The sequence below is a fragment of the Oncorhynchus tshawytscha genome, linkage group LG07 (genome assembly GCF_018296145.1).
Source record: "Oncorhynchus tshawytscha isolate Ot180627B linkage group LG07, Otsh_v2.0, whole genome shotgun sequence".
In the NCBI taxonomy this organism is placed as follows: Eukaryota; Metazoa; Chordata; class Actinopteri; order Salmoniformes; family Salmonidae; genus Oncorhynchus; species Oncorhynchus tshawytscha.
In genome coordinates, this window is record NC_056435.1 from 48,432,931 (window position 1) to 48,455,367 (window position 22,437).

Sequence of the window (22,437 nt, forward strand, 5' to 3'; positions counted from 1 at the left end):
CAATGATGGCCAATCTTGAGTTATCCTCCATTGCTAATTAATTGTGCACACCGAGAATGATCTCCATTATGGCGGACATTTTTTCCCAAAAACTAAAATGCAATCCTCAATGATATTTTAGTGGAAAGAAGAATATGCATCATGTGAAGGTGGCATGCACCTTTATTTCGTTGTAGGCAAGTGATCACCCTCATTACATCGCTTAATAATAACAGGTAGCCCTTTCTTGCAGTCAAATGACCTTGTGGCCTCATTTGTGGAATGTTATTAATATTTTTCATAATTTCATAATTAATAAAAAACGTAAATAATTAAACAGACGATGTCAAAGTTTTTTTTCCAGTCTTCTGTGATGTATATACAAAAAAATATATACATTTCAACTCTATATCTGACATGGTACAGGTGTCTTCTTCTTTTTAAGCCCATAATTATGTGTGTGAGGTGTATACTTTTGTTTCAAAGTAGATTTTTCTTCAAGACTCCAGCCACCCTAGTCATAGACTTTTCACTCTGCTAGCACACGGCAAACGGTACCGAAAAAAAGGTTTCTTAACAGCTTTTACCCTCAAGCCAAAAGACTACTGAACAGCTAATCAAAGGGCTACCCAGACCCCTCTTTTACGCTGCTGCTACTATCTGTTAATTATCTATGCATATTCACTTTAACTACCTACATGTACATATTACCTCAATTACCTCGACTAACTGGTGCCCCCGCACATTGACTCTGTACCCCTGTATATAGCCTCGTTATTGTTATTTTACTGCTGCTGTTTAATTATTTGTTACTTTTATTTTCTGATTTCTACTTTTTTCTTCTTAAAACTTCTTAAAGCATTGTTGGGTAAGGGTTTGTAAGTATGCATTTCACTGTAAGGTCTACACCTGTTGTATTCAGCGCATGTGACAAATAACATTTGATTTGATTTGTTTAAGACTACCAAGAAACACTCTGTGTGACCCTGATATAGCCCACTACAGTAAAATGTTAACAATATGCAGAATAAAACTGTTAATTTGTATAGTGGATGAGTTTATTTTTCAATCCATGGTGCAACATGATCCTCCCTCACAGTGCAGTCAAAAACATGATTTTCCTGTTTTATAAATATAGGATTGTTAAACATTTACCTGACAACAGTACTTAGCACCTCTGAACAGAGTGTTAGCAGTCAATCTCTTTTGTGTTCACACAGCAAAGATCTTGGAAGTCATCAGCCATTTGTTAAAATAGTCCAAACCACAAGGAGGCAGTAGCGTTGTTTGTTAATGCATATCCGTGCGTATTGCTTATGGTCTAGATTCCAAGCTATCTGCTTTAATGTGTCTATTTTTTAGAAAGCCTTTGTTGATACTAGCCAGATGGCCACAGCTAGTTAACTACCTAGCAAGAAGAGAAACAAACAATTTCATTCACTTGCCATAATCCCATACTGCCAGTGCCAGCCCATAGACAAATGTTTAGCTAGCTAGCAAACGTTAGCATATTCACTAGCACAACATAACTAGCTAGCTAAGGATACTGCGCTAACTTGGCACCTAACACAGGCAGCTGTTTCATGGAAACTAGCTAATCCATTGTGATTTAATTATAATGTCAATACTAGCTACAGTGGTTCACTAGCTTGTAGGAAGTATTTAGTGTTGTGTACATTGTGTCTGTGCACTTAGCTAGCTACCATCCCATAGCCTACATTGCATATGAAGTGTGACTGGCTCATCCATGGATGTATGGAGAAAACGCCCTCTTTTATCCTTTTTTTGTAGGGGTTCGGGCTCTCCAATTGGCTGGTGGCCACTGACAAGCATTGTGTTGGTTCATCACTGACGTGTCTGCACGTAGCAAGTACTGCTTTTGTTCTAGCAAGAGAAGGAACAGCCTCCCACTGTGATAAGTACCGATCGGCTGTTTATCGGAAGTGAGATTCTCGGTGTGTTTCATGTTTTAGAGCTGTTTGAAAAGACCGCCTGAAATTTCAGCCTGTTTTGGTGGGATGGAGTTTTGGCCTTCCATGGTGACATCACCATGCTACATGAGTTAATAGACCAATAAGAAAGATAGTTCCAAACTTCTCTGCCAGTAACAGCAAGTATTAAACAGCTGCATTAGACTATTACGAGCATATCATAGCCTATTACAATGTGCTCACATAGCCAACAACATGTAGAGAATGAAGGCAGGAATGAATACCAGGGCAGTCTCACATTAATAAGCAAACTATGCTGTTTTTTATTTCACCTTTATTTAACCAGGTAGGCTAGTTGAGAACAAGTTCTCATTTGCAACTGCGACCTGGCCAAGATAAAGCATAGCAGTGTGAACAGACAACACAGAGTTACACGTGGAGTAAACAATTAACAAGTCAATAACACAGTAGAAAAAAAAGGGGAGTCTATATACAATGTGTGCAAAAGGCATGAGGAGGTAGGCGAATAATTACAATTTTGCAGATTAACACTGGAGTGATAAATGATCACATGGTCATGTACAGGTAGAGATATTGGTGTGCAAAAGAGCAGAAAAGTCATCAGATTAGAATCAAATCAATTAGGCTATTTCTATTGGCAGAGTTAGACAATCTCATCCTGTCATCTAATCAATTGATAACATGAATGTGTCTCTGTCTTGGAAATATATGTTTTCATGTAAACAAAGGTCTAAAACATGTTTTTTAGATATATTTTATAGCTGATCTCCATCATGTACAGAATGAGCTGCTGCTGCTGACCTGGGATGAAGGTACAGCATGCGCGCGCACATGTTTGGTGACGATATGTTTACCCGCATGACTGCGCATGTGGAGGAGTGGTTGGTGCATCTGCAGGATACATCCTCCGTGTAAATGCTTTATTACGCCCTGACTAAAATGTAGGCTATGTGACTGATGTTTTCAGATGCAGAAGCAAAGAAAAACAGAACTATATTTATCGATGGAAATGTAAGTTGGCATATAGGACTCTACAATTGCGTAAAGGGAGGCACATCAGTATGGAAAGAATAAGAAAATTAACTAGACTAGCTTTCATCGACACATACTGAATGAGATGTGAGTTTCTGGAGTTGTTGAGCTTATTCCATAGATAGTGAAGTGTCCTTATGCAAAATGAAAGATATAGAGAATGGGTCGGCCAGGCAGGGAGGAGGCGCAACGCATTCCTGATTGTTTAGTGGGAAGGTTACAACTGAGTTATACAACTTTACGACTGAATCGGAAATTGGATTGTCTGTAACTTGACATGTGACTCTCTCTCCATGAACATGAACTTTATACTGTTGTCTTTCCCTGATTACTATCTTTCTCAATCGGTACACGACCTGGCCGTTTAAGCGACAGCATTTTTCGCGTTCTATACAGAAATGTGTTTTCTTTTGCAGCACACCTGCATGTTTGCCATTCCATTTGACTGCTACTCCTTCTCCCCTCCCTCTCTCGCTTTGTGTCTCTCCGTCCCTATCCAGTGCTCCCCCTCACTCTCTCTCTCTCTCTCTCACTCTCTCTCTCTCTCTCTCTCTCTCTCTTTCTCTCCCTCTCTCTTCCCTTTGCGCGCTCATCGCTGTTAAATCAGAAGTGGAACCTGAGTAGATTACTCGGATCCAGGTTGTGGATTGTGATACTTCAGAACCTGAATACCTTTAATTTCGTTTTACAGCGTTGAACAGAATACAAGCGACATATTGGATATTAACAAGTTGGGTTCCTCGGTCTCCTTGGTTTCCCTCCAGCGCTTGTAGCTGCTGGACCAGTGGATGTACGTCACTGTAGCAGCAAGGAGAACGTAGGTAAGTTTGGGTTTCTGCGTTCCTTATTGGTTTAAAATTAATCGAATGGTCTGTGGCCTTTGGATGTATTTAAATATGTAACATATATTTTTGCTTAATGGGGGGAAAATGCAGTTTACCAAATCATGCATCTAATGTATACTTGTATTGACACTGTAGGTCTATGGTCTATGGACATATTGTTTTCCCCTGATATAGGTATAACTATTGTCACGTCATTAGATCTGTTTGTGTAAACATCAAATGCACAAAATAAAGGTATAGTGTATGTATTATTGTTTAGTAATAAGCTACACACCAAGCTATATATTCTGCAATTCATCTACAAGTGGGACTGGGGAACTATTCCTGATATTAGTAGTAGCTCGCTGTAACACACGTGAGCAATCATTTTGATTCTGACCGAAATAGGCAAGAGGGCTTGTGTGCATCACCAGGACTAGCTTGTGGCAACGCTTCTTGTACCAGACCATAAAAAGTAACTGGTACCTGTGGGGTATAGAGCTTGCTGGTTGGTGCATTGATGCCTGGCATGATTTACTGTAATGGTTCCGATAAAATTTGAGCTATTTCATTTATTTAACTCTTGAATTGTATGTACATTAAATATCCAGTGTGATACATTATGATACCCTGGTCTGATTCAGGAATGGGGTTTTCTCAGTTAGTCTGCAGTCAAGCGTTCGATGTTAAAAAAGGGAACATCTATTTCATTACTAACCATACCTTACTACCAGGCCTAGGTTATTGTTTTGGCTTTAATGTTTAGGACCGATGTCTCTGTGTGACAATGTATTGCGATGGGACATGCTGTAGCCTTTCTTATAAACCTTACAATGATATTATATAGGTAGGTAAAGCTGCTCCACATGCGTGAATCAAATACCCATTGTTCAGTTAGTTACTTATCTGAGCCATATTGCAACATGAGCAGGCAAAACAAAGTTACTATTGATGGTTGGTTGTGCTGACGGTTGTGGTGGTGTCATCATCATAACATTGTGCAAGTATTCGTTTTGTTTATTGAACTGGTACACTAATGTATAATGTGTATAATCTACATAGCAGCCTGTACACTAATGTGTATTGTGTATAATGTACAGGGGTAGGCCTTCGATAACATACATATATATAAATACACACTTCATCATCATGGATCACCAACGCAAAACACTTTATTTCGTTACACAATGGATAGCCTCAGGCTTCGAACACAACGACAGTGTATTGTGCAAATTAGTATACAGCATCGTCTGGATATGTATGCCACAAAAGTTAAAAATTCACTTTCTGCTACCATTTCTGTCAAGCCGTCTACTCATACAGTTTTGACACATACGTTCGATAAATCCAACGCACTGCAACTTCCTCTGCAACGCAATGCTGCAAGGCAAACGCAGCTTTTCATTGGAAATTCATGTAATTCTGGTGTAACAAAATGCAATATCACTGTCGGTGTGTTCGACGCGTAAGTCAAAAACGCATCACAGCTATATAAAATCAAACGTGTGATTGTCATGCACAGCATTTGGCAATAGCCTACAAATTCAGGCTCAAACTTTGATTACCTCTTTTCCCACACCTAATATGTATTACAGTCAACACTGCCATCTAGTGTTAGATCGCAGCACCTCAAAATCCTGTCACTGCCAATACTACTGTGTGATCGATAATGCGAGAACATACATGCACACAGTAGGTCTATGTCAATAGGGTGTGTTCAGTCACCTTGGTTTTATCTAATTAAATGTTAGCTTTGACACAATATAGGACAAAATAACAACATTATGTTGATTGGATAGCCCACAGTAAGCTGCACGCGGTTTTGTTCGTAATGCTCCATACATATTTTGTGTCATAGTATGGTCATATAGCCTACTAGACTACAACATTTCATAAACATAAACATTCTAGCTACTCAAGCTCAAAATGAAAAATGAAAATCAAGTACAACAAGAGTATATATTTATTCGAGTCAGAAAATTTCATGCCACGATAACATTGTGGGCGTCTAGACAGAACCTGTGCGTAATATTTGGTTGAAACTCAAAACGCTGCACCTAAAATGCACCGGCCTACTAAAAAAGCCATTGATTTTCTCTAGGCGCACTCTGTCAATACTGTGGTTGTTTTCATATCAGTTTAATGTTAATTTATTTTGCTGTAAAAGCAGGTAGGGGGTTGCAGGACATTTCAGGACATTTCTAAAAAACTGACGAGGGTTTTAGAGAATGGCATAGGGTAAAGTCACTTTTAAAAGCTTTATACTTACAGGGGTAGGCCTTCGATATGTTGATTTATTTGGTGATACAAATCTTTGAAACTACAAAAAAAGTGGTTCAAATTATTTAGAGATTATTGGGCATATCGCAAATGTAGCCCTGAATCTCTTTGGTAGGCGATTGTCCCTAAAATTCTGAAGGCTATGTTGCACATTCTGCTATTGTGCTTTATTCAAATGTTAGAAATATTCTGAATAATTATGTTCTACAATAATAATATGAAAGTGCATTGAAACAAAAGCCTTATCGTTATAATGTGAGAGAGACTATTGTAGCCAAGTTATGTGATCATTTTGGACAGCTGCTTTTCTTAATTTATTTTAAAAAGCCTACGTTTAGGGTTGTTTTGCCCATATAAGATAATATTGTAATTTAATGATGGTTTTATATAATATCTCATCTTAAAACAGTAATATTGAATATAACCCATAACCCTCATACCATAATTTGTATTATTAGTGTAGTATAGTTATTTACTAACCTATTCTCTTCGTGCTACTGGCCCATAAGACAGAGTTAGAGTTGCAATAGTTTGTTTTAGAGTGCATAATTGTGCTACTCTTGTATGCTTCTAAGGCTTTGTTAGACTTGCTGTGTCTGCCATAGAACACCATTTTAACATTATCAGGACGACATGGTTTTAGTCCGTTTTAGTTGCAGACCTCAAGACCTCCAAAGTTGTTTTTGCGTGCAAATGCCAGACTGTCTTCCACAAAGGGTGCAATAAAACACTTCCCCATACACTTCCACTTCCATAGTACAATAAAAAACCCTCTCTACCTCTCCCCCAACCCAATTCACGTTTCCTTCACAGATAGCGCATCAGCCTTGCAACAACATATGTTTTACGCGAGGAATAGAGAAGCACTATTAAAGAGATAGATATAGGTTACTCAACGTGTATAGTCTAATATTGTGTGTATGAGGAGGGGGGGGTGCTCAATTAATACATGTATTAATTATCTAAAGTTGCATGACAAACTAGACTTACAGAGATAAAAGGTTCCATGTAAGTTCTCTATTCAATTTACAGAAAGGCTCACCGATAACATCCCACTGCATTCCAACTGCTGCGTTTGTCATATGGCCCGCATTAAAGCAATAGCCTTTTAAAGGCGTTCGGATTTAGAGATCAAAGGCTGTTTGGGAAACACCACGTTTGTATCCGACAACTTCTGCCAGACCCGTGAGCTCATTAGTTCGATTAAACTGAGTGCTGAACTTTTATTTGGAAGGCAGAGTAGGATTGATTAGGCTATGTGGATATCAATCGAAATCATCAAACTTGTCATAAAAGTCGGTTTTATCTTTCCCATGTTACTCCAAAAAGAATAGTCTACCAATGTCTTGTCTTACAAATAACGTTAGATAGACCTACGTTGTTTGTGTGGAAGTCTAATATTTTGAGTTTGATACTGAGGCCAAGACAAAACGCAACAGACACATTTGAAACACATATTAAATATGTTTAGTGGATATTTGAAAATCAAGATGTTAGCTATATTCGTTTTTCATTCTTTATTTTGTATTGCATTGTCCTACAATAGACCTATTCCGACAATGATTCATATTTTCCATCTCCACACTGGCTTAGCTATTTCATCAACAAATGATCAACATATTACAGTTACAACCCTCTAATGTTGCACTGCAATACTGTAACTTAGCCTATCAATAAATGTTGCTCTCTTGCTGTTGCATTTTATGCTGTAAGGTTTAGGCCTGTAGCCTTCTTTGTAGTAATACACGTTGTTTAAAGGCACCACTAAATGTCTTTAATTAAAGTGTATTTTCTTTCCATGCTCTAACGCTAAAGCCTTCCATTCACTAGTGCATTTCATTTATTTGTATGGGCGAGGATTTCCCACACGCGGATACACACAGTGCATGCAGGAGAAGAGTATAGACTAGAATCCGTCATTTGTCTGGTTTTATGACTTCTGCGGCTTACACAGGCGTTAAGACATTCTTTCGCTCTAAAACTGCCATAAACCCCCCTCTTTCTACCGAAAGAATAATTACTGAATAAAGGGGTAACGCAGCTAAAAGCCTCTTGTCCCAATATAAGACTTTTCTTACCTCTTCGAATACGTTTCTCGAATTTTGTGCACCAGGTCTAATCTAATTCTTATAAAACGTTGCCTATATCGGGCAACCTCACATATCAAATGTAGCCTAGACCTGTTCGCTTTTTGATGGAGAAGCCCCAAAATACATGCCCGTCTATCCTCAACAATATATACATAACTTATTTTTATGGCTAGCATTAGCAATAAGAGGAGGCCTCTCTTGCCGTAAGCAATTGTGAACCCTTTCCATTTTCGTGTCATTCCAACTCTAATGAGAAAATAGGTGTGTGTGTGTGTGTGTGTGTGTGTGTGTGTGTGTGTGTGTGTGTGTGTGTGTGTGTGTGTGTGTGTGTGTGTGAGATGTGTGTGTGAGGAGTGTGAGTGTGTGCGTCGCACACTCCTGTGTTCAGTTATCCTGCCAGCCTGTAGCCTTCAAACAAAGCCTGTGTTAGGACTTATTTTATGTCAAACTGGATTAACGCGATACTTCCTATGTGGAAGTATTAGATCATTGTGTTATGGGACTTTATATTATCAGTACATCAACATTCAGTCCATTCATATTAGGCTAAAGCATTCCCTATCTATCTATTTGTTGTTATTGTAAATAATATAATTAAAAGTCACCCAAACACGTTTTCTTGACTCTATTTTAACAATTGGATTAGGCCCGCCTAATCCTCTTTTTTCAACATAAATCATGTTTTTTAATCCGTTTGGAAACTATGTAACCCACACCGAATAAAAACATATTCATTGATTTAAGAGGGCAATATTGTCAAGCTTTTTCGAACTGAATAATTTGATCACACTGTATTGCGGTTATAAACCCTAATCATATTTTCTCAACCGCGAGGGGTATAGAAACATAACACCCGTTCTTCTTTAAGGTCCAATCTTTTTTTTTTATTACAAGAGACTGGACTCAAGTCAAATAATTTAAATAGAGCATGCTTGTCTAGCGATGGCATCTATTTCTCTCAATAATTAAATTCCACATTTAGGCTAATTCATTATTGTGAATGTTTATTGCTAAAGGCCTATCTGAATTAATTAATCCACACACTGAATCTTCTTTATACCTTTGTGAACAGGAGTGTTATTATGTTGCTATGGGATAGTACTGTACAACAAAGAATATGCGTTGCAGGAGCAGATTGGAAAGAGGAGACGTGTGTGTGTGTGTGTGTGTGTGTGTGTGTGTGTGTGTGTGTGTGTGTGTGTGTGTGTGTGTGTGTGTGTGCGTGTGTGTACGTGCGTGCGCGTAAATGCTCCCTATGTATGTATTCCTTATGCGTGTGTGCACGCGCATGTGTGCACGTGTTAGCTTTACGATGGCGTGTGTGTGCGCGCGCATATGCGAGAGTAGTTTTGACTGAGAATTTTTTTAAATGAAGTTACTTTTTCTCCCTCAGTCCCTCTACTCCCTGCTTTTTATTGGAGGAAATTTGGTCAGCTGACATTGTCATCTTGTCCATCCTAGAGTGAGGCTTTAGCGACAACATTCAGCGGTGTCTTGTGTCTTTATTGGCGTCCAGAAATACATTATAAAGAAATCATACAGCGTGCCTGTATTAAAATATAGACTGACAGTGAAAAAAAGAGAGTGACTCAATGAGTGTGAGAGAGGGAGAGAATAAAAAGAGAGCTGATATTGAAAGGGAGGGAGGGAAAGGGAAAGAGAGGGAGCAAGGGAGAGAGGGAGGTATGAATTCTTATTTCGCAAACCCGTCGCTGTCATGCCATTTAGCTGGTGGTCAAGAGGTTTTACCAAACGTGGCCCTAAACTCAACTACCTATGACCCAGTTCGACACTTCTCCTCCTACGGAACCGCTATAGCCCAAAACCGGATATATTCCTCGCCTTTCTATTCTCCCCAAGACAACGTTGTATTCGGCTCGACCAGGGGACCGTACGAGTATGGATCCAACGTGTTTTACCAAGACAAGGACGTGCTACCCAGCTGTAGGCAGAGCAGTTTGGGACAAGGTTCACAAAGCTCGCTCGCGCAGGATTACCCGTCTGATCAAGGCAGGAACGGCTCACAGGAACAAAAGGGGAACATTCAGATCTACCCGTGGATGCAACGGATGAACTCTCATAGCGGTGAGTAGGCCTATTACAAACTCCTAGAGATGAATTAAACGAGCTGGTCCGTTTTACGACTGGGGAAGCTACTTTTTATCACCCCATAAACCATTACTACAGCAGCACCCTGTCGCATGCAATAAAGGCCTTTTATCTTCGTAGGAAAAAGTCTCAGTCACAGTTCATCCCCATGTCCCTCAAAACAAAATAGTTTATATATTTTAAGCTAATCCCTTTGTCACCCATATTAAAGAGTTCACGGTATTGTAAAACGAATAACCTATAATCTCTTCAAATATCACTCAGTGGACTGGGTTCCCCTGATAGCGAAGTGTATGTGTGTTGCGTCAGTATGCACCACCACTGTTGTTGATTATTTAGATAATTGCAAAACATAGGCTAGCATGTAAGAACTGACACAATTAGGCTATATCCTAGACCTCGATTCTTTCCGTGTTTTTTTGTGATTATGTGTGCGCGTGTGTTCGGCTAGTGACATTGCATATCCTACGTAAAAATATTGATTATGCCAGATTATGATCATTCAAAATTATGTTTCCATTCAGGAGTTGGATACGGTTCTGACAGGCGAAGAGGACGCCAAATTTACTCCCGATACCAAACTCTAGAACTCGAAAAGGAATTCCATTTCAACCGCTACTTGACGAGACGCAGACGTATCGAAATCGCCAACGCACTATGTCTCTCCGAACGTCAGATAAAAATCTGGTTCCAGAATCGCCGTATGAAATGGAAAAAGGAAAGCAATCTAACGTCCACTCTCGCCGAAAGTGGTTCGGCAGGGGCAAGTCAAGACACAGGAAAAGAGGACACAGAAGAGGCGACAGAAGAGAAGAAAGAATGAACGACTTCATATCCTAGCCTACTATATGCATCAATCCGCCGTGATGTGAGAATAACTTAACTACCTAGCAAGTACCTATCAACTATTTTTTAGCACAATAAAAAACACTAGTGTATTCAAAGATATGGCTGCGTTAAATGCAATGTGGATGCAAGATATCTTCAGACGTCAATGTTTGCCTTTTTTTTATTATTCTGTATTGATATGAACTTTTCACGGTGACCACAGAATTTCTTTCCTTTACTTGACATTCCCTCATATAGCCTGCACAGACTGTATGTAACGCGAAGACGTTCATTAATGTATTTTCATAAATGTTGTTTGACAACGATGCAAAACACATGGTTCTCAGATGTCTGTACACCTATGACGAATATGTTTTTCCAAAAAGGATTGTCAAAAGAATATGTGAATTAAACTACAAGAGTTACATCCACTTGTGTTACTTATTGATGTTTTTTTGGTTTTGCTGTTCTGTTGTACGAAAAAACTATTCTGAATAATAACGACTCACACTACCTAAATCGTTTATACGTTTGTATATATATATATATATATATATATATATGTGTGTGTGTGTGTGTGTATCTGTTATACATACCTTAGCCCTGTGACAGCATGTGTGTGCAACCCGCAACTTTTTTTTGTAGTAAGTAGGCCTACTTTATTTATGTTTAGATATGTACCAGTAGCCTACATTGAGTATGTGGTCAAATAATAACTGACCGATGTGGCTTAGATTGTCGCGTTAGATGAAAATCTAAAATTAAACAATAACAGTGATGTATGACATTTACGTCAAGTCATATTTAATAAAACTGTCAATAAAAAAGTTGTCCATGTCTTTGCGCCCACCATACCAAGTTAGTCTCGTTCTCAAACAGCAGCATTATAGCCCTCCAGGTTAAATGTGTACACATGTCATTGTTCAAGTGTTTTCATTCGTCATATAATAGACCTAAAGCCAACTACCCTTTAATGTTTTTTTGCCTTTCTTTTTTTAATTCAAAGCTTTGTCACTTAAAATAAATGAATGTTCTGTGGCTCTCTGATATTTGTCTGTGGCTCTCTGTGGTAGGGCTCATTGAGATGTTAAAGCAATTAAATTTACCCACATTATTTCAAAGCCATGCAGTGAAATCTTTGAATAGGCTAGTCATTTCAAATAGCTACAGAAATATTGGAAAATGTGGATGGGGAGAGGAGAGGAAACGCAAATCACACACAATTCGACAGAACATCACTGTCTGTGAGGCCTGTCTAATTTTCTAGTCTGAATAGACTTCCATTTCATCTTACACTGTATGGTTTAAGGTTGTAATTCGTGTTATTAGGTAGGCCTATATGTAACGTAATGCCAAGCATAATACTAAAAGGCCTTCTTAGTCACACACAAGCCATTTAAAACCATTGCCAGGCGATGTTACCGTTGTTTACGGAGGACACTGTTTGCCTTTGTCTTTTCAGATAAACCAGTGATGCAACATCAATAAAGAGAACTTTGGGTTTCATTTACTCTTATGAGAATTATTATGTTGGCATTATCGTAATATTGGCATTATCATTCTAAGAGTCGTTGTAGGCTATACAATTACTCAAATTTATGCACGACTATTTCGATTTCTGCCAAACCTGCCATATCGAGAAACTTGTTGCTATGATCAGTCAAGCCATTTAGAAAACAATATCAGATACAATTCAATATAAAACATATAGCCACAGTGAAAAAAATACTTACAGTATAGCGACCCAAAAAAGTATTGCTAGTACGGTGACTGCATAACAGAAGGCCCAAGTCATATGCCATAGCAATGGATTGTTTAGCCTTCCATTATTATCATTATTATTATTAGCAGTTTATGGTGGAAAAACAATTAAAGAAACCCTACTGACAATTGCGTAAAACTGTGGTCAGACATTATGTAGCCTGACAATTATATTATAAAGGAGGTTGAAAATTGACCTTGTATTGTTTGGAGACCGATTACCTGCTCTACGCTACACTTTTAAGGCTGATTTTAAACCTTTAGAGCAATTTTACTATTGTTGATTATGGTGGTAATCAATTAGCCATCAATGCAGTTCTATCCTACGAAATAACAATATTCTATGTGCGCGCATGCCTCGATGCGCATAACTGTGTGGTTGTTGCCAGGTAGATCAAGACATAGTGTGGCAGAGAGGAGAAGGAGAGGGTGGCCTATGCCCTTGTGTGTTTTATGCTCTTATCCGTCCCTGGCACCAGGTGACGCTCTCGGCCTTCCGTCCAGCCCTGCTCCGCCAGTGCCCCATCAGGGTCCTCGATGCCCGGATATCAGGCGTTTCTCCTATTGCCATTAATAACCTCCAAGTGTAATCTAGCCAAATTTATGACTGGCCGATACGAGCACGTGATTCTTTTTAGACGTCCCATATTTGGGCAATGGATTAAAAAAAATAAAAAAATACCCCACCTATAAATCGTTGTCATTTTTAGGATAAAACCCCATGAACTTCAAAAGAGCTACAAATCAAACGCAAACGCAATAACAATACCACACCGTTATAACTGCTATCTGTACATATTTTACAATTATCGTGTTACGTCAAAACTTTAATGCAATAATTTAGTCCGTATAAATGCTTCCATTTCGTTTCCTTAGCGTTTTCTCTTGAAATGAGCTCTTACGTAGCCAACTCGTTGTTTAAGCAAACTCACGATGCGTCAGCTTTCGCATTGCACAACCATGGCTACGGATCTATCCCTGACCTCAACGTGTCCGGCTACAGTGGTTATGGAGAGCATGATCACCGCGGGTCATTTGCGTCCCCACGGTCCTCGAGTTCCATTGGCATGGGAGAGATGAACACTGTGCTGCGTGGTAATCCTGGCGATCTTACACCACCGCCAGAGTCTTCCACAGGAGACGCTACCCAGAGACATCTCGTGAACGAGCAGACAAGCGGCCAGGGATCTCTAAATCTGGGACTGTATCGTCGAAAACCGGTGATGAACTCAGATTTGAGCGAAATGCCCATCCGCAAGACACAAACAGGAGAGATCAAAGTCGGAACTTTGCAACCCGTCCAGCCAGTAACACTAGCAAACCATTCGACTCAACCACAAACCAGCGAGCAGCAACCGCAAATATATCCCTGGATGACTAAACTACACATGGGTCACGGTAAAGTTTGATGTTTCTTTTCGCTTTATTTCCTACAGAAGGGAAAGTGTCCCTCTCACCCTCTCTCCTCCATGTGTTCTATCTTCTTTACCCTCTTGAGTCCATTCACAGTTTTTCTTCTATGAGTTTTATAGGTCGTATTCGTAAATAATAAAACTCGCAGTCATAAATTGTATGACAAAGGCATCAATTGCTCGTAAAACTGTCCTGTTACAACGAAGAGGCGATCTGCGTCCAAATTTATGACAGGGTAATTGGATAAGGGAGACACAAGTCTCTGCAAACCCTCAACAAACAATGTGTGCGTTCTATATTTAGAACCAAAACAACGTAGTATGATAAACGTGATCCTTATTTTCGAGGATATTTGAACTGAAGAGTGAGATTGTGGATTTCACTGTATACGCTTTAACTGAACGTTTCTAATGTAATAAAATATGCATATAGGCTACTGGCAAGTTATTGTTTGTTATACAACAGGGCACGTAGGCTACTTTAGAGGGGGAAAGGATATTTCTGGAACTGTAATGACTCTTGCCCTTGTTTTAGTTATTGTTAAAAAAACACATTTGCATTATAATAACAATACTATTATTAGTCATAGGCCTAATAGTGATACAATCACTGTAGTTTCATTGAGTAAACCCGAATGGACACATTTTGGTAACTCATACAGCTCTATATTGATGATCATTTATCCAGCCATCCAGCCATCCTTACGTTCATTAGGCCATACAGTAACTTTAAAACTTGAAAGTAATCTATTGACATGGGGATATAGTCACAGAATAGTGACTTACAGGCTGTGTTTTGCTATTCATTCGTATCTATTGGTAAACTACAAGTCATTGCATGTCCATTGACAAGTTAAGATATATTTTAAGTGATAATGTTTACTCTGTTTTTATATGAATATTCACATTTCCAGTGCGGTCACACATTTTCTCTCAATTACACCACAGAGGCTGACGGCAAAAGGTCAAGGACGAGTTACACACGCTACCAAACTCTGGAGTTGGAGAAAGAATTCCATTTCAACCGGTATCTGACGCGTCGTAGGCGCATCGAGATCGCGCATACGCTCTGTCTGAATGAGAGGCAAATCAAAATCTGGTTCCAGAACCGACGAATGAAGTGGAAGAAGGACTCAAAGCTTAAAATGAAAGAGTCCATCTAAAACAAGGGGGCATTTTCAAACGATATCAACGTTTCTGTTTGAGATGACATTCAAAGACTCTCATCACTACCCGTTTCCAAACCGTGACTTTTGTGATGCGATGTTTCAGTGTGATAATAATGAACATTCTTCGATTATGGATCTGATGATGTAATACATCTGTCATGTTGTTTGAATATTGTACTGTTTTATTTTATACCTTGGAATATAAACTTGTTCAACAGAGTCATATAGAACTTGTGAGAATGTAAACGCTTGAAATAGATTAATTATAGAAAATATTACTTTAATAATTTTAACGTTTCATCCCTTCCCCTCTTTTTCCTTAAATTCATTTCAAGTTGAAAGTTATTGATATTATCGTATATTCCTGCTGTACTATCAACATTGTTTTCTCCGTGTGAGTTTTCTATTAATATATATAAAACACAACCACGAAAGGTAAATTCATTGTAGTTAGCCTACTCTTCAAACTTCTTGTATATTTTTGTTCTGTTTGTGTTTTTTTTTTTTTTTTTTTTTTTTATCGGGCCCGTTTAAACATCCAGGGATCTTAAAATGTAACAGACACATTTTAGTCAATTGCGGGGACTATATCATTCTCAATGACGATATTGTATTTGAAATAAAAGTAAAATTGTTGATTTTGGCAACAGTTTCGTGAGAACAGTGAGATAGTCGTACAATCTAAATAGTTTCGATAAAACATTCAACCTTACTATACATTTCGTAGTTAACATCTATACTGTGAATGGTTTCCTCATATGAAAGGTATATTGGAATACATAACTTGCCAGTCGGCAGGAGATTCATATTTGGGGGAATGTGGCTTGATTGTTGACTAAGATCTGACTCAATGTGCCAAGTATGATCATGGGATGAGTTATTTTAGCCTCAGCATTACAGTTGTGACAAATCATTATTAACAATTTAGAATATATATTGTAAATCACGAACAATGCATGTAATAGAGGATTTCTGCTGAGAATTGGGCAATACATGGACCAGTGTTCTGGTCATCCTACATTTCCTGCAAATGTCCCATTATTTTGGAACATGGAAAAATATACATTCATTTGCCCAATGTTTGAAAGTGAAGAACACAGAACAGGCCACCAACTAAGGTGAGATGTTGAGTTCACATAAATGTTGTCATGAGGCAGGAGGCTCATGTCCACAATGAGTAGCTAACAATTAAACAATTTCCTTCTCACCCTCATTTCCAACGTCTGCCACAAAACAGTGTTATGTCAACCTTTTCTCATACTCTGCATGGTTATAATTGCTCACAAAGAAAACTTTGAAGGCCTTGTAGGTAAAACGATTTCACATATTACAGTTCACATTTTCTTGTCAAATCCCTGTTTCACTTTGTGGAAATAATCATCTATTCAGTGGTAGAATGGGGGTTGATCCTCTGGAACAAAATGCACTTGAATTATTTAATGGCCTATTAATTCATCTAGAACAGTTAGCACCATGGTAGAGCCTATATTTTAAATTGCTCACCTTGTTTAGATAGCTGAATGAAGTGTTGTCTTTGAAGTGGACTGAAATCTTGAGAAGAAAGGCATTCGTTAATGTTTGTGTTTTAAATAATGAAATAAAGATGGGTGAACATGTGCTTCATACCACTGTCTTTTGACGATGTCACGGGGAAAACGGGCTGTGCTGGGGAAGTATAAGGCTATAGGCCTACTTGAATTTTGTGCAGCCAATTCAGTAGTCGTTTGATTACTCCAAGAAGTGGCTGCTTTTTTACTCTTTGGCCCTTAGCAATTCTCAACGTGGTCTCGGGTTTTGATCCCGGTTCTCTGTCAGCCTCCACTTCCTCAGTAATTATTTACAGTACAGTACAGACGGATGCCTGTAAAGCTTTATGGCCCTGACGCATCATAAAACTTTACTGCTCTCCCTAACACCTCTCAAACAACGACAATTGTTTAACTAAACAGATGCACATTCAGCACGACTCTTGAATCTAAATACATAAGAACATAACGCTATTTCCATTGAATGTAGCCAATCTGTTCACTTAGATAAAATAATAAATGAATCACCCAAGGTTGATGAAATGAACATAATTTTCCCAAGGAAAAGTAAACTTTTAATCAAAATCCCAAGCTGCAGTTGTGAACTTTTTAAGTACTTTTAAAATACGTTCTACTCCTAGGCTATTTCCAGAAACATTCAACACAATATCTAGGCCTAACAAACTTACGTGATAATGTTTTCTTTAGTCGTTTTGAATGATCCATCAGCGGAAACCTTGTACCAGAAACGATAATTTATCCGTAATAATCAGTTCACACGACTACCGGTACTCAAAACAGGTCCAAACAGTTCTTCCACATGTTGTCCATATCTATGTTTCTGACAGAAATGTCTACACAACACACATTTAAGGAGCCACTTTGGATGGAAACGTCCACTAAACGTAACTTGTAAAGTTGAAACCGATGCATCGATCATTTTCAAAACCTCTGTTCAAAGTGAATTCTAGTTTGGTTAAACTTTTAGGGTCAACTACCATGTCGTTCCTGGAATAGTACCTACATGCTTTGCTTCCATGATGTCATTGAATGTGTCCTACCACGGGAGCAGTATGAAACCAAGTAAATCCCCTTAAGAGGAACTCTTGGAGCCGTCATCACACAACATCAACCTTACTGTCTCCTCCGTATCAACACAGACAGGTAACAGTGCTGGACAACCCCACCCCACCCCTCTTCATGCCCTTTCACTTTTGAAGTAGCCTTTCCATTATACTAGACTAGAGGGAAAACTCTTGTCTAGCTACGCAGTCCTCTGCAACATCTTGGTACAGTATTTTCCAAACACTATTTACACGTCAAAACCCCTGCTTCCACGTGAGAGAGAGAGAATAAAAAAAACATTACTCACCGCTATGTTATTGTGGTAATAGTTCCCCAGGACGTCCTGCGTCTGACATCCCTCTCGGATATGTCAGTTGCAAGCTTACCGCGTGGAGTAGGGTTGGTATTGGATACTTTTTTGTTTCCGTCTGTCTTAAAAAAAAAACTTTTAAACTTTTGGAGGTTGTGTATGCTGAAGGCCCTAGGGCGCTGACCCTGAGTGGCTCACGGAGAACACGTGATTTCAGTAAAGTACATTATATGGTTTGGGAGAGCTGACAAACCAGCCCTCAATATATTTACATCATATATAATCTTAACTGTCGTGAATCGCAGCTGTTGGGTCCTCTTATCTGAGTGGTCGGAGAGGTATGAGGCGTTTAGTGAGGATTATCTAGCCCCTAATGCTCTGCACTCACATCGTTCGACTCAGGAAAATTGTTCCCAGACGATGTAGTAAGTTAATAATCTTGTTTATCTTGCTTTATAATGAAATAGACACCTGCCTCTTGTAACACCCAGCTAAAATTAAATGAATGCTGTAATTTCATGTTAGCCTGAGAAATGCCTTGGTGATCGGTCGCTAATGGTTCTCAATTAGGCTCTTGACATGTTGGCATTTTCTCTAAACTCAGATTACCTTTAAAAGTAGACTAGTTGCTTGTGATATAGATGTGATGCTATGGGCGTTAACAGTTCAGTATAGGCCATGTGCGTTTCCTTCAGTTAGTGGAGCGTGTAGCATATCGGAAGCCCCCTGTGTTCTCCTGACATGTGTGTATATGTGTGGTTGTCATTACATAATTAGACTTCAACATTGCAATGTTTTTGTTGATCCGGCAGTCAATCAGCTTTGATTCAGCAATCAGCATTTATACTGCATTTATACATAGGCAACTTGAACATAGAACAAAATTAAATTAAACATGAAAGCATGGCAATTGTAGGCTATCAATTGTTAATTAATTGTAGGGGGGATGCCAGGACTAGTTATAATTTCTTTGCACCTTCTGGTATGAGACAATAGCTCATATAATGTCGACTGTAGACTATTAGGCCTATATTATTGTACTGAATAATCCAAGCCAAAATGTGTTTAAAATGTGTATGATAATGGTTCGAATGTGAATGTGAATTTTGCAGCTGACAATTTTTGGAAATATTTCATACTTCAAATTAAGTATTTTTTATTTTATTTGTATTTTACCTTTATTTAACTAGGCAAGTCAGTTAAGGACAAATTCGTATTTACAATGACGGCCTAGGAACAGTGGGTTAACTGCTATTGACTTCAGTAGCAGAGTAGGCCTACGGCCATCCCCATCCACAACGCCCAAGCAAGAAGCAAGCATACTTGATGGTAATAGCTCTCACCATTGCCCCTAGTGGCCGGTATTAAAGGAATCTCCTCCTGGGCGAATGTCGAATACAGCACTGGATCTGGTGTGACTTGGCTAAGCAGGCGACTCAGAGATAACAATTATTCCCTCTCAAATTGTTTTAGCGAAGATAACAGCAGGTTGGACCATTAAACCCTGTGATGCCTGCCAGTATCGCGTGAACCCCATTCATTATTTAGAGACTCCTATACTGAACACAGGAACAGATTGTGTAACTCTAATTTTCCGGACCTCTCAATTTAACTTTAAAAAGTTCCAGCTGTGTTGGCTTCGTGGTTTCCTTGTGTTTTACGTTAGATGGCGGCTTGCTTTTAGTTCAATAGACAGTTTTCACAAATGGTGATTTGTTTAATTATTTGTTTCATGTTTGTAGTGAATTGTACCTTGAGTACAATAGATTAGGCTTCACCAGTAGCCTAAGAAATGTAGACACATGTTCCTAAGAGCTAATTTATGAATTAATTGAATATCAGCAAGCATTTAAATATTTCTGGAATTAAAATGTTACATGACAGATACAGTCAGAGCCAGAGCCGGTGTACGGCTCAGGATATAACTTAGATTAATTAGGTCACTAATTGGACTGGCACCTGTGACATTCAATATTATAATAGGTCTTAAAAAAGTCCACCGCTACAGGCCACCCCTACAGGCCACCGCTACAGGCCACCTCTATACATTCGGAATAATCTTGACTCTAAAAGGCGATGTTGAGTGTTTCATGAGGTTTCGCAGAAGTGTAACATTTGTGTTCATATTGGGGATGTTAGCTATAGTGTTGTAAAATGTAAGAAAAAAACTGCTGGCTTGATGTTTACTTGATCATAGCACTCAGCCTCAGTCTTCATGGCCATAATCACTGTTGTTCTCCTTAACTCTCTCTCTCTCTCTCTCTCTCTCTCTCTCTCAAATGTACCTGATTAATTAGGGTTATCAATTGACTGGAAGGTGATAACCTGGTAACATAAGCCTTAAACATATGCTGATTGAATAGTAGGCTATGTAATGATAATAATAATACAACATCAGGCCTGAGACAATGTATCTTTGGTGCATGAGGTAGTTGGGTCACGTTTGATGAGATCTGGTAGGCCTAGCTATTCCATTGCTATTTGTGGGAGCTAAAGCAAATTGATATCGGATCTTGACAGCGACCATTCAACTGGAAGGAAAATGGCCTATGACTAGAAAGAATGCCTCCCTTGTAGGACGGCCTTTTTTTTAAAAAGTAATTATCTCGCTACTTGGAGAGAAAGATCCTGGAATTTCAGGCAAGCGGGAACTCTGATGATTGAAAAAAGGCAGAGTGTATCTATTTAGTTTGAAAATATGATCATTCAAATTTTGCAACAGGGAGGGAACTAAATGACATTTTACAACAAAATCCTGTTATCCACATTTTCAGAATCTTAATGCGGAAACAATTAAGAGTATATATCAATGTTGTATGTACTTCAAATGCCTACAGAACCCACTTCTGAAATTATTACATTGCTGATCCCACACCAAACGTATGATTACTGTGAATCAAAACTATTGCAGGGAGCTGTAACATCCTGACTAGAAGAATTTGAAAGTACCTTAGTCTTCCAACTTGATCAAACGGCATCGACGAGAACTGAAAATACATTCCAAAACCTTGCCCTGGGATTTATAATCCATAATACGACAATTACCTGCAAATGTCTTTGTTGGTGACCTTATTGTTTTTTTCTATCGCTGAAAGCTATGGCAACAGGTGAAGGACTGCTCAGTCAGCTTGTCTGTTTGATTGAATAAAATGGAATGTCTTTGATCTATTACTGCAATAAATTGAAAGTGTCTTTCAAGTGGGTATCACCAGCAAGTCACAACGTTTTAGATAAATGGATAAATGTATAGTCCCTGCCCCGCACAGTACCCCCCTACCCGGGGGTACTGTGGAGGATGCAGACAGAGTAGTGCTGATTTTTTCCAAAAGCATGCGTTGAGTTGAAGTAGCGTACATATTGCAACAGAGCCCATATAGATTCAAGGAACGTCATTTTGCCAAATCTAACACGATTTAAGATTAGTTTATTCAAGGGGTTAATTTTTCCATCTCTACCTATACTCAGTTATTGAACGAGGTAACAGATCTAAATGGCATTTGTGTGGAGACTCATTTCATTGGTGATTCTTCATTAATAACTCCTTGGCAGTGAACTATTGGAACGAGTCAAATGCAAGAGGTGAAACACCAGTCAATCTGTCTAACTAATATTAAAATGAGCCTTCAGCGAGAGAGGGTGAGAGAGAAAGAGGACTGTGGGGGATGGGAAATAAAAACGATAGTCTCCCCCCATAAGCCTATTGGAAGTAACTTCATAGTCACGGGACTCTTAGCCTATTCGTATCAAGCAGACTAAGTTTATCAAATATTAAATAAACACATATAGACGACGGCATATTACTTATTTTTTGAAAATGTTGATTACTGTTATTCTTCATATTAATATTGTTATTGCTCTTGAGGTTTATATTTTTTCATTGTAGCTTATATTCAATGTATTTTTTCTGGGGAGTTCACTTTTGATATCTTGAATAGGCATAGTCTATTGAGTACGTTCAGCGCGCCACACTCGGGTTACCCAACGGTCAGTATGGTAATGAAGAAGACAATATACCTCGGGGATAATAGAAAGTTATTTTTCATCTCTACTGTCACGTGGCCCCTTTGTGTCCTCCGTTTTTCCAAACTGAATATTTATGA

The 22,437-nt window shown here is 38.7% G+C and overlaps 2 protein-coding genes and 1 long non-coding RNA gene across 3 annotated transcripts in view; all 3 read left to right on the forward strand.

Annotated features, from left to right (window-relative positions):
- The first annotated feature begins 2,856 nt into the window (after positions 1–2,856).
- Positions 2,857–22,437, forward strand: part of LOC121846804 — a 38,466-nt gene continuing 18,885 nt past the window's right edge. Inside the window, exons 1-2 of the long non-coding RNA XR_006083773.1 lie at positions 2,857–2,942; positions 3,655–3,784. This is a non-coding gene — a long non-coding RNA (uncharacterized LOC121846804). The remainder of the gene's footprint in view (positions 2,943–3,654; positions 3,785–22,437) is intronic.
- LOC112254682 (homeobox protein Hox-C6) lies at positions 9,605–12,292 on the forward strand. Its single transcript, XM_024427429.2, has 2 exons — positions 9,605–10,242; positions 10,791–12,292. Exons 1-2 carry the CDS (start codon positions 9,750–9,752, stop codon positions 11,087–11,089), a joined length of 792 nt encoding a protein of 263 aa, XP_024283197.1. The 5' UTR covers positions 9,605–9,749; the 3' UTR covers positions 11,090–12,292.
- Positions 13,583–17,059, forward strand: LOC112254683 (homeobox protein Hox-C5a). Its single transcript, XM_024427430.2, has 2 exons — positions 13,583–14,253; positions 15,216–17,059. The coding sequence occupies exons 1-2, from the start codon at positions 13,746–13,748 to the stop codon at positions 15,428–15,430; spliced, it is 723 nt and encodes a 240-aa protein (XP_024283198.1). The 5' UTR covers positions 13,583–13,745; the 3' UTR covers positions 15,431–17,059.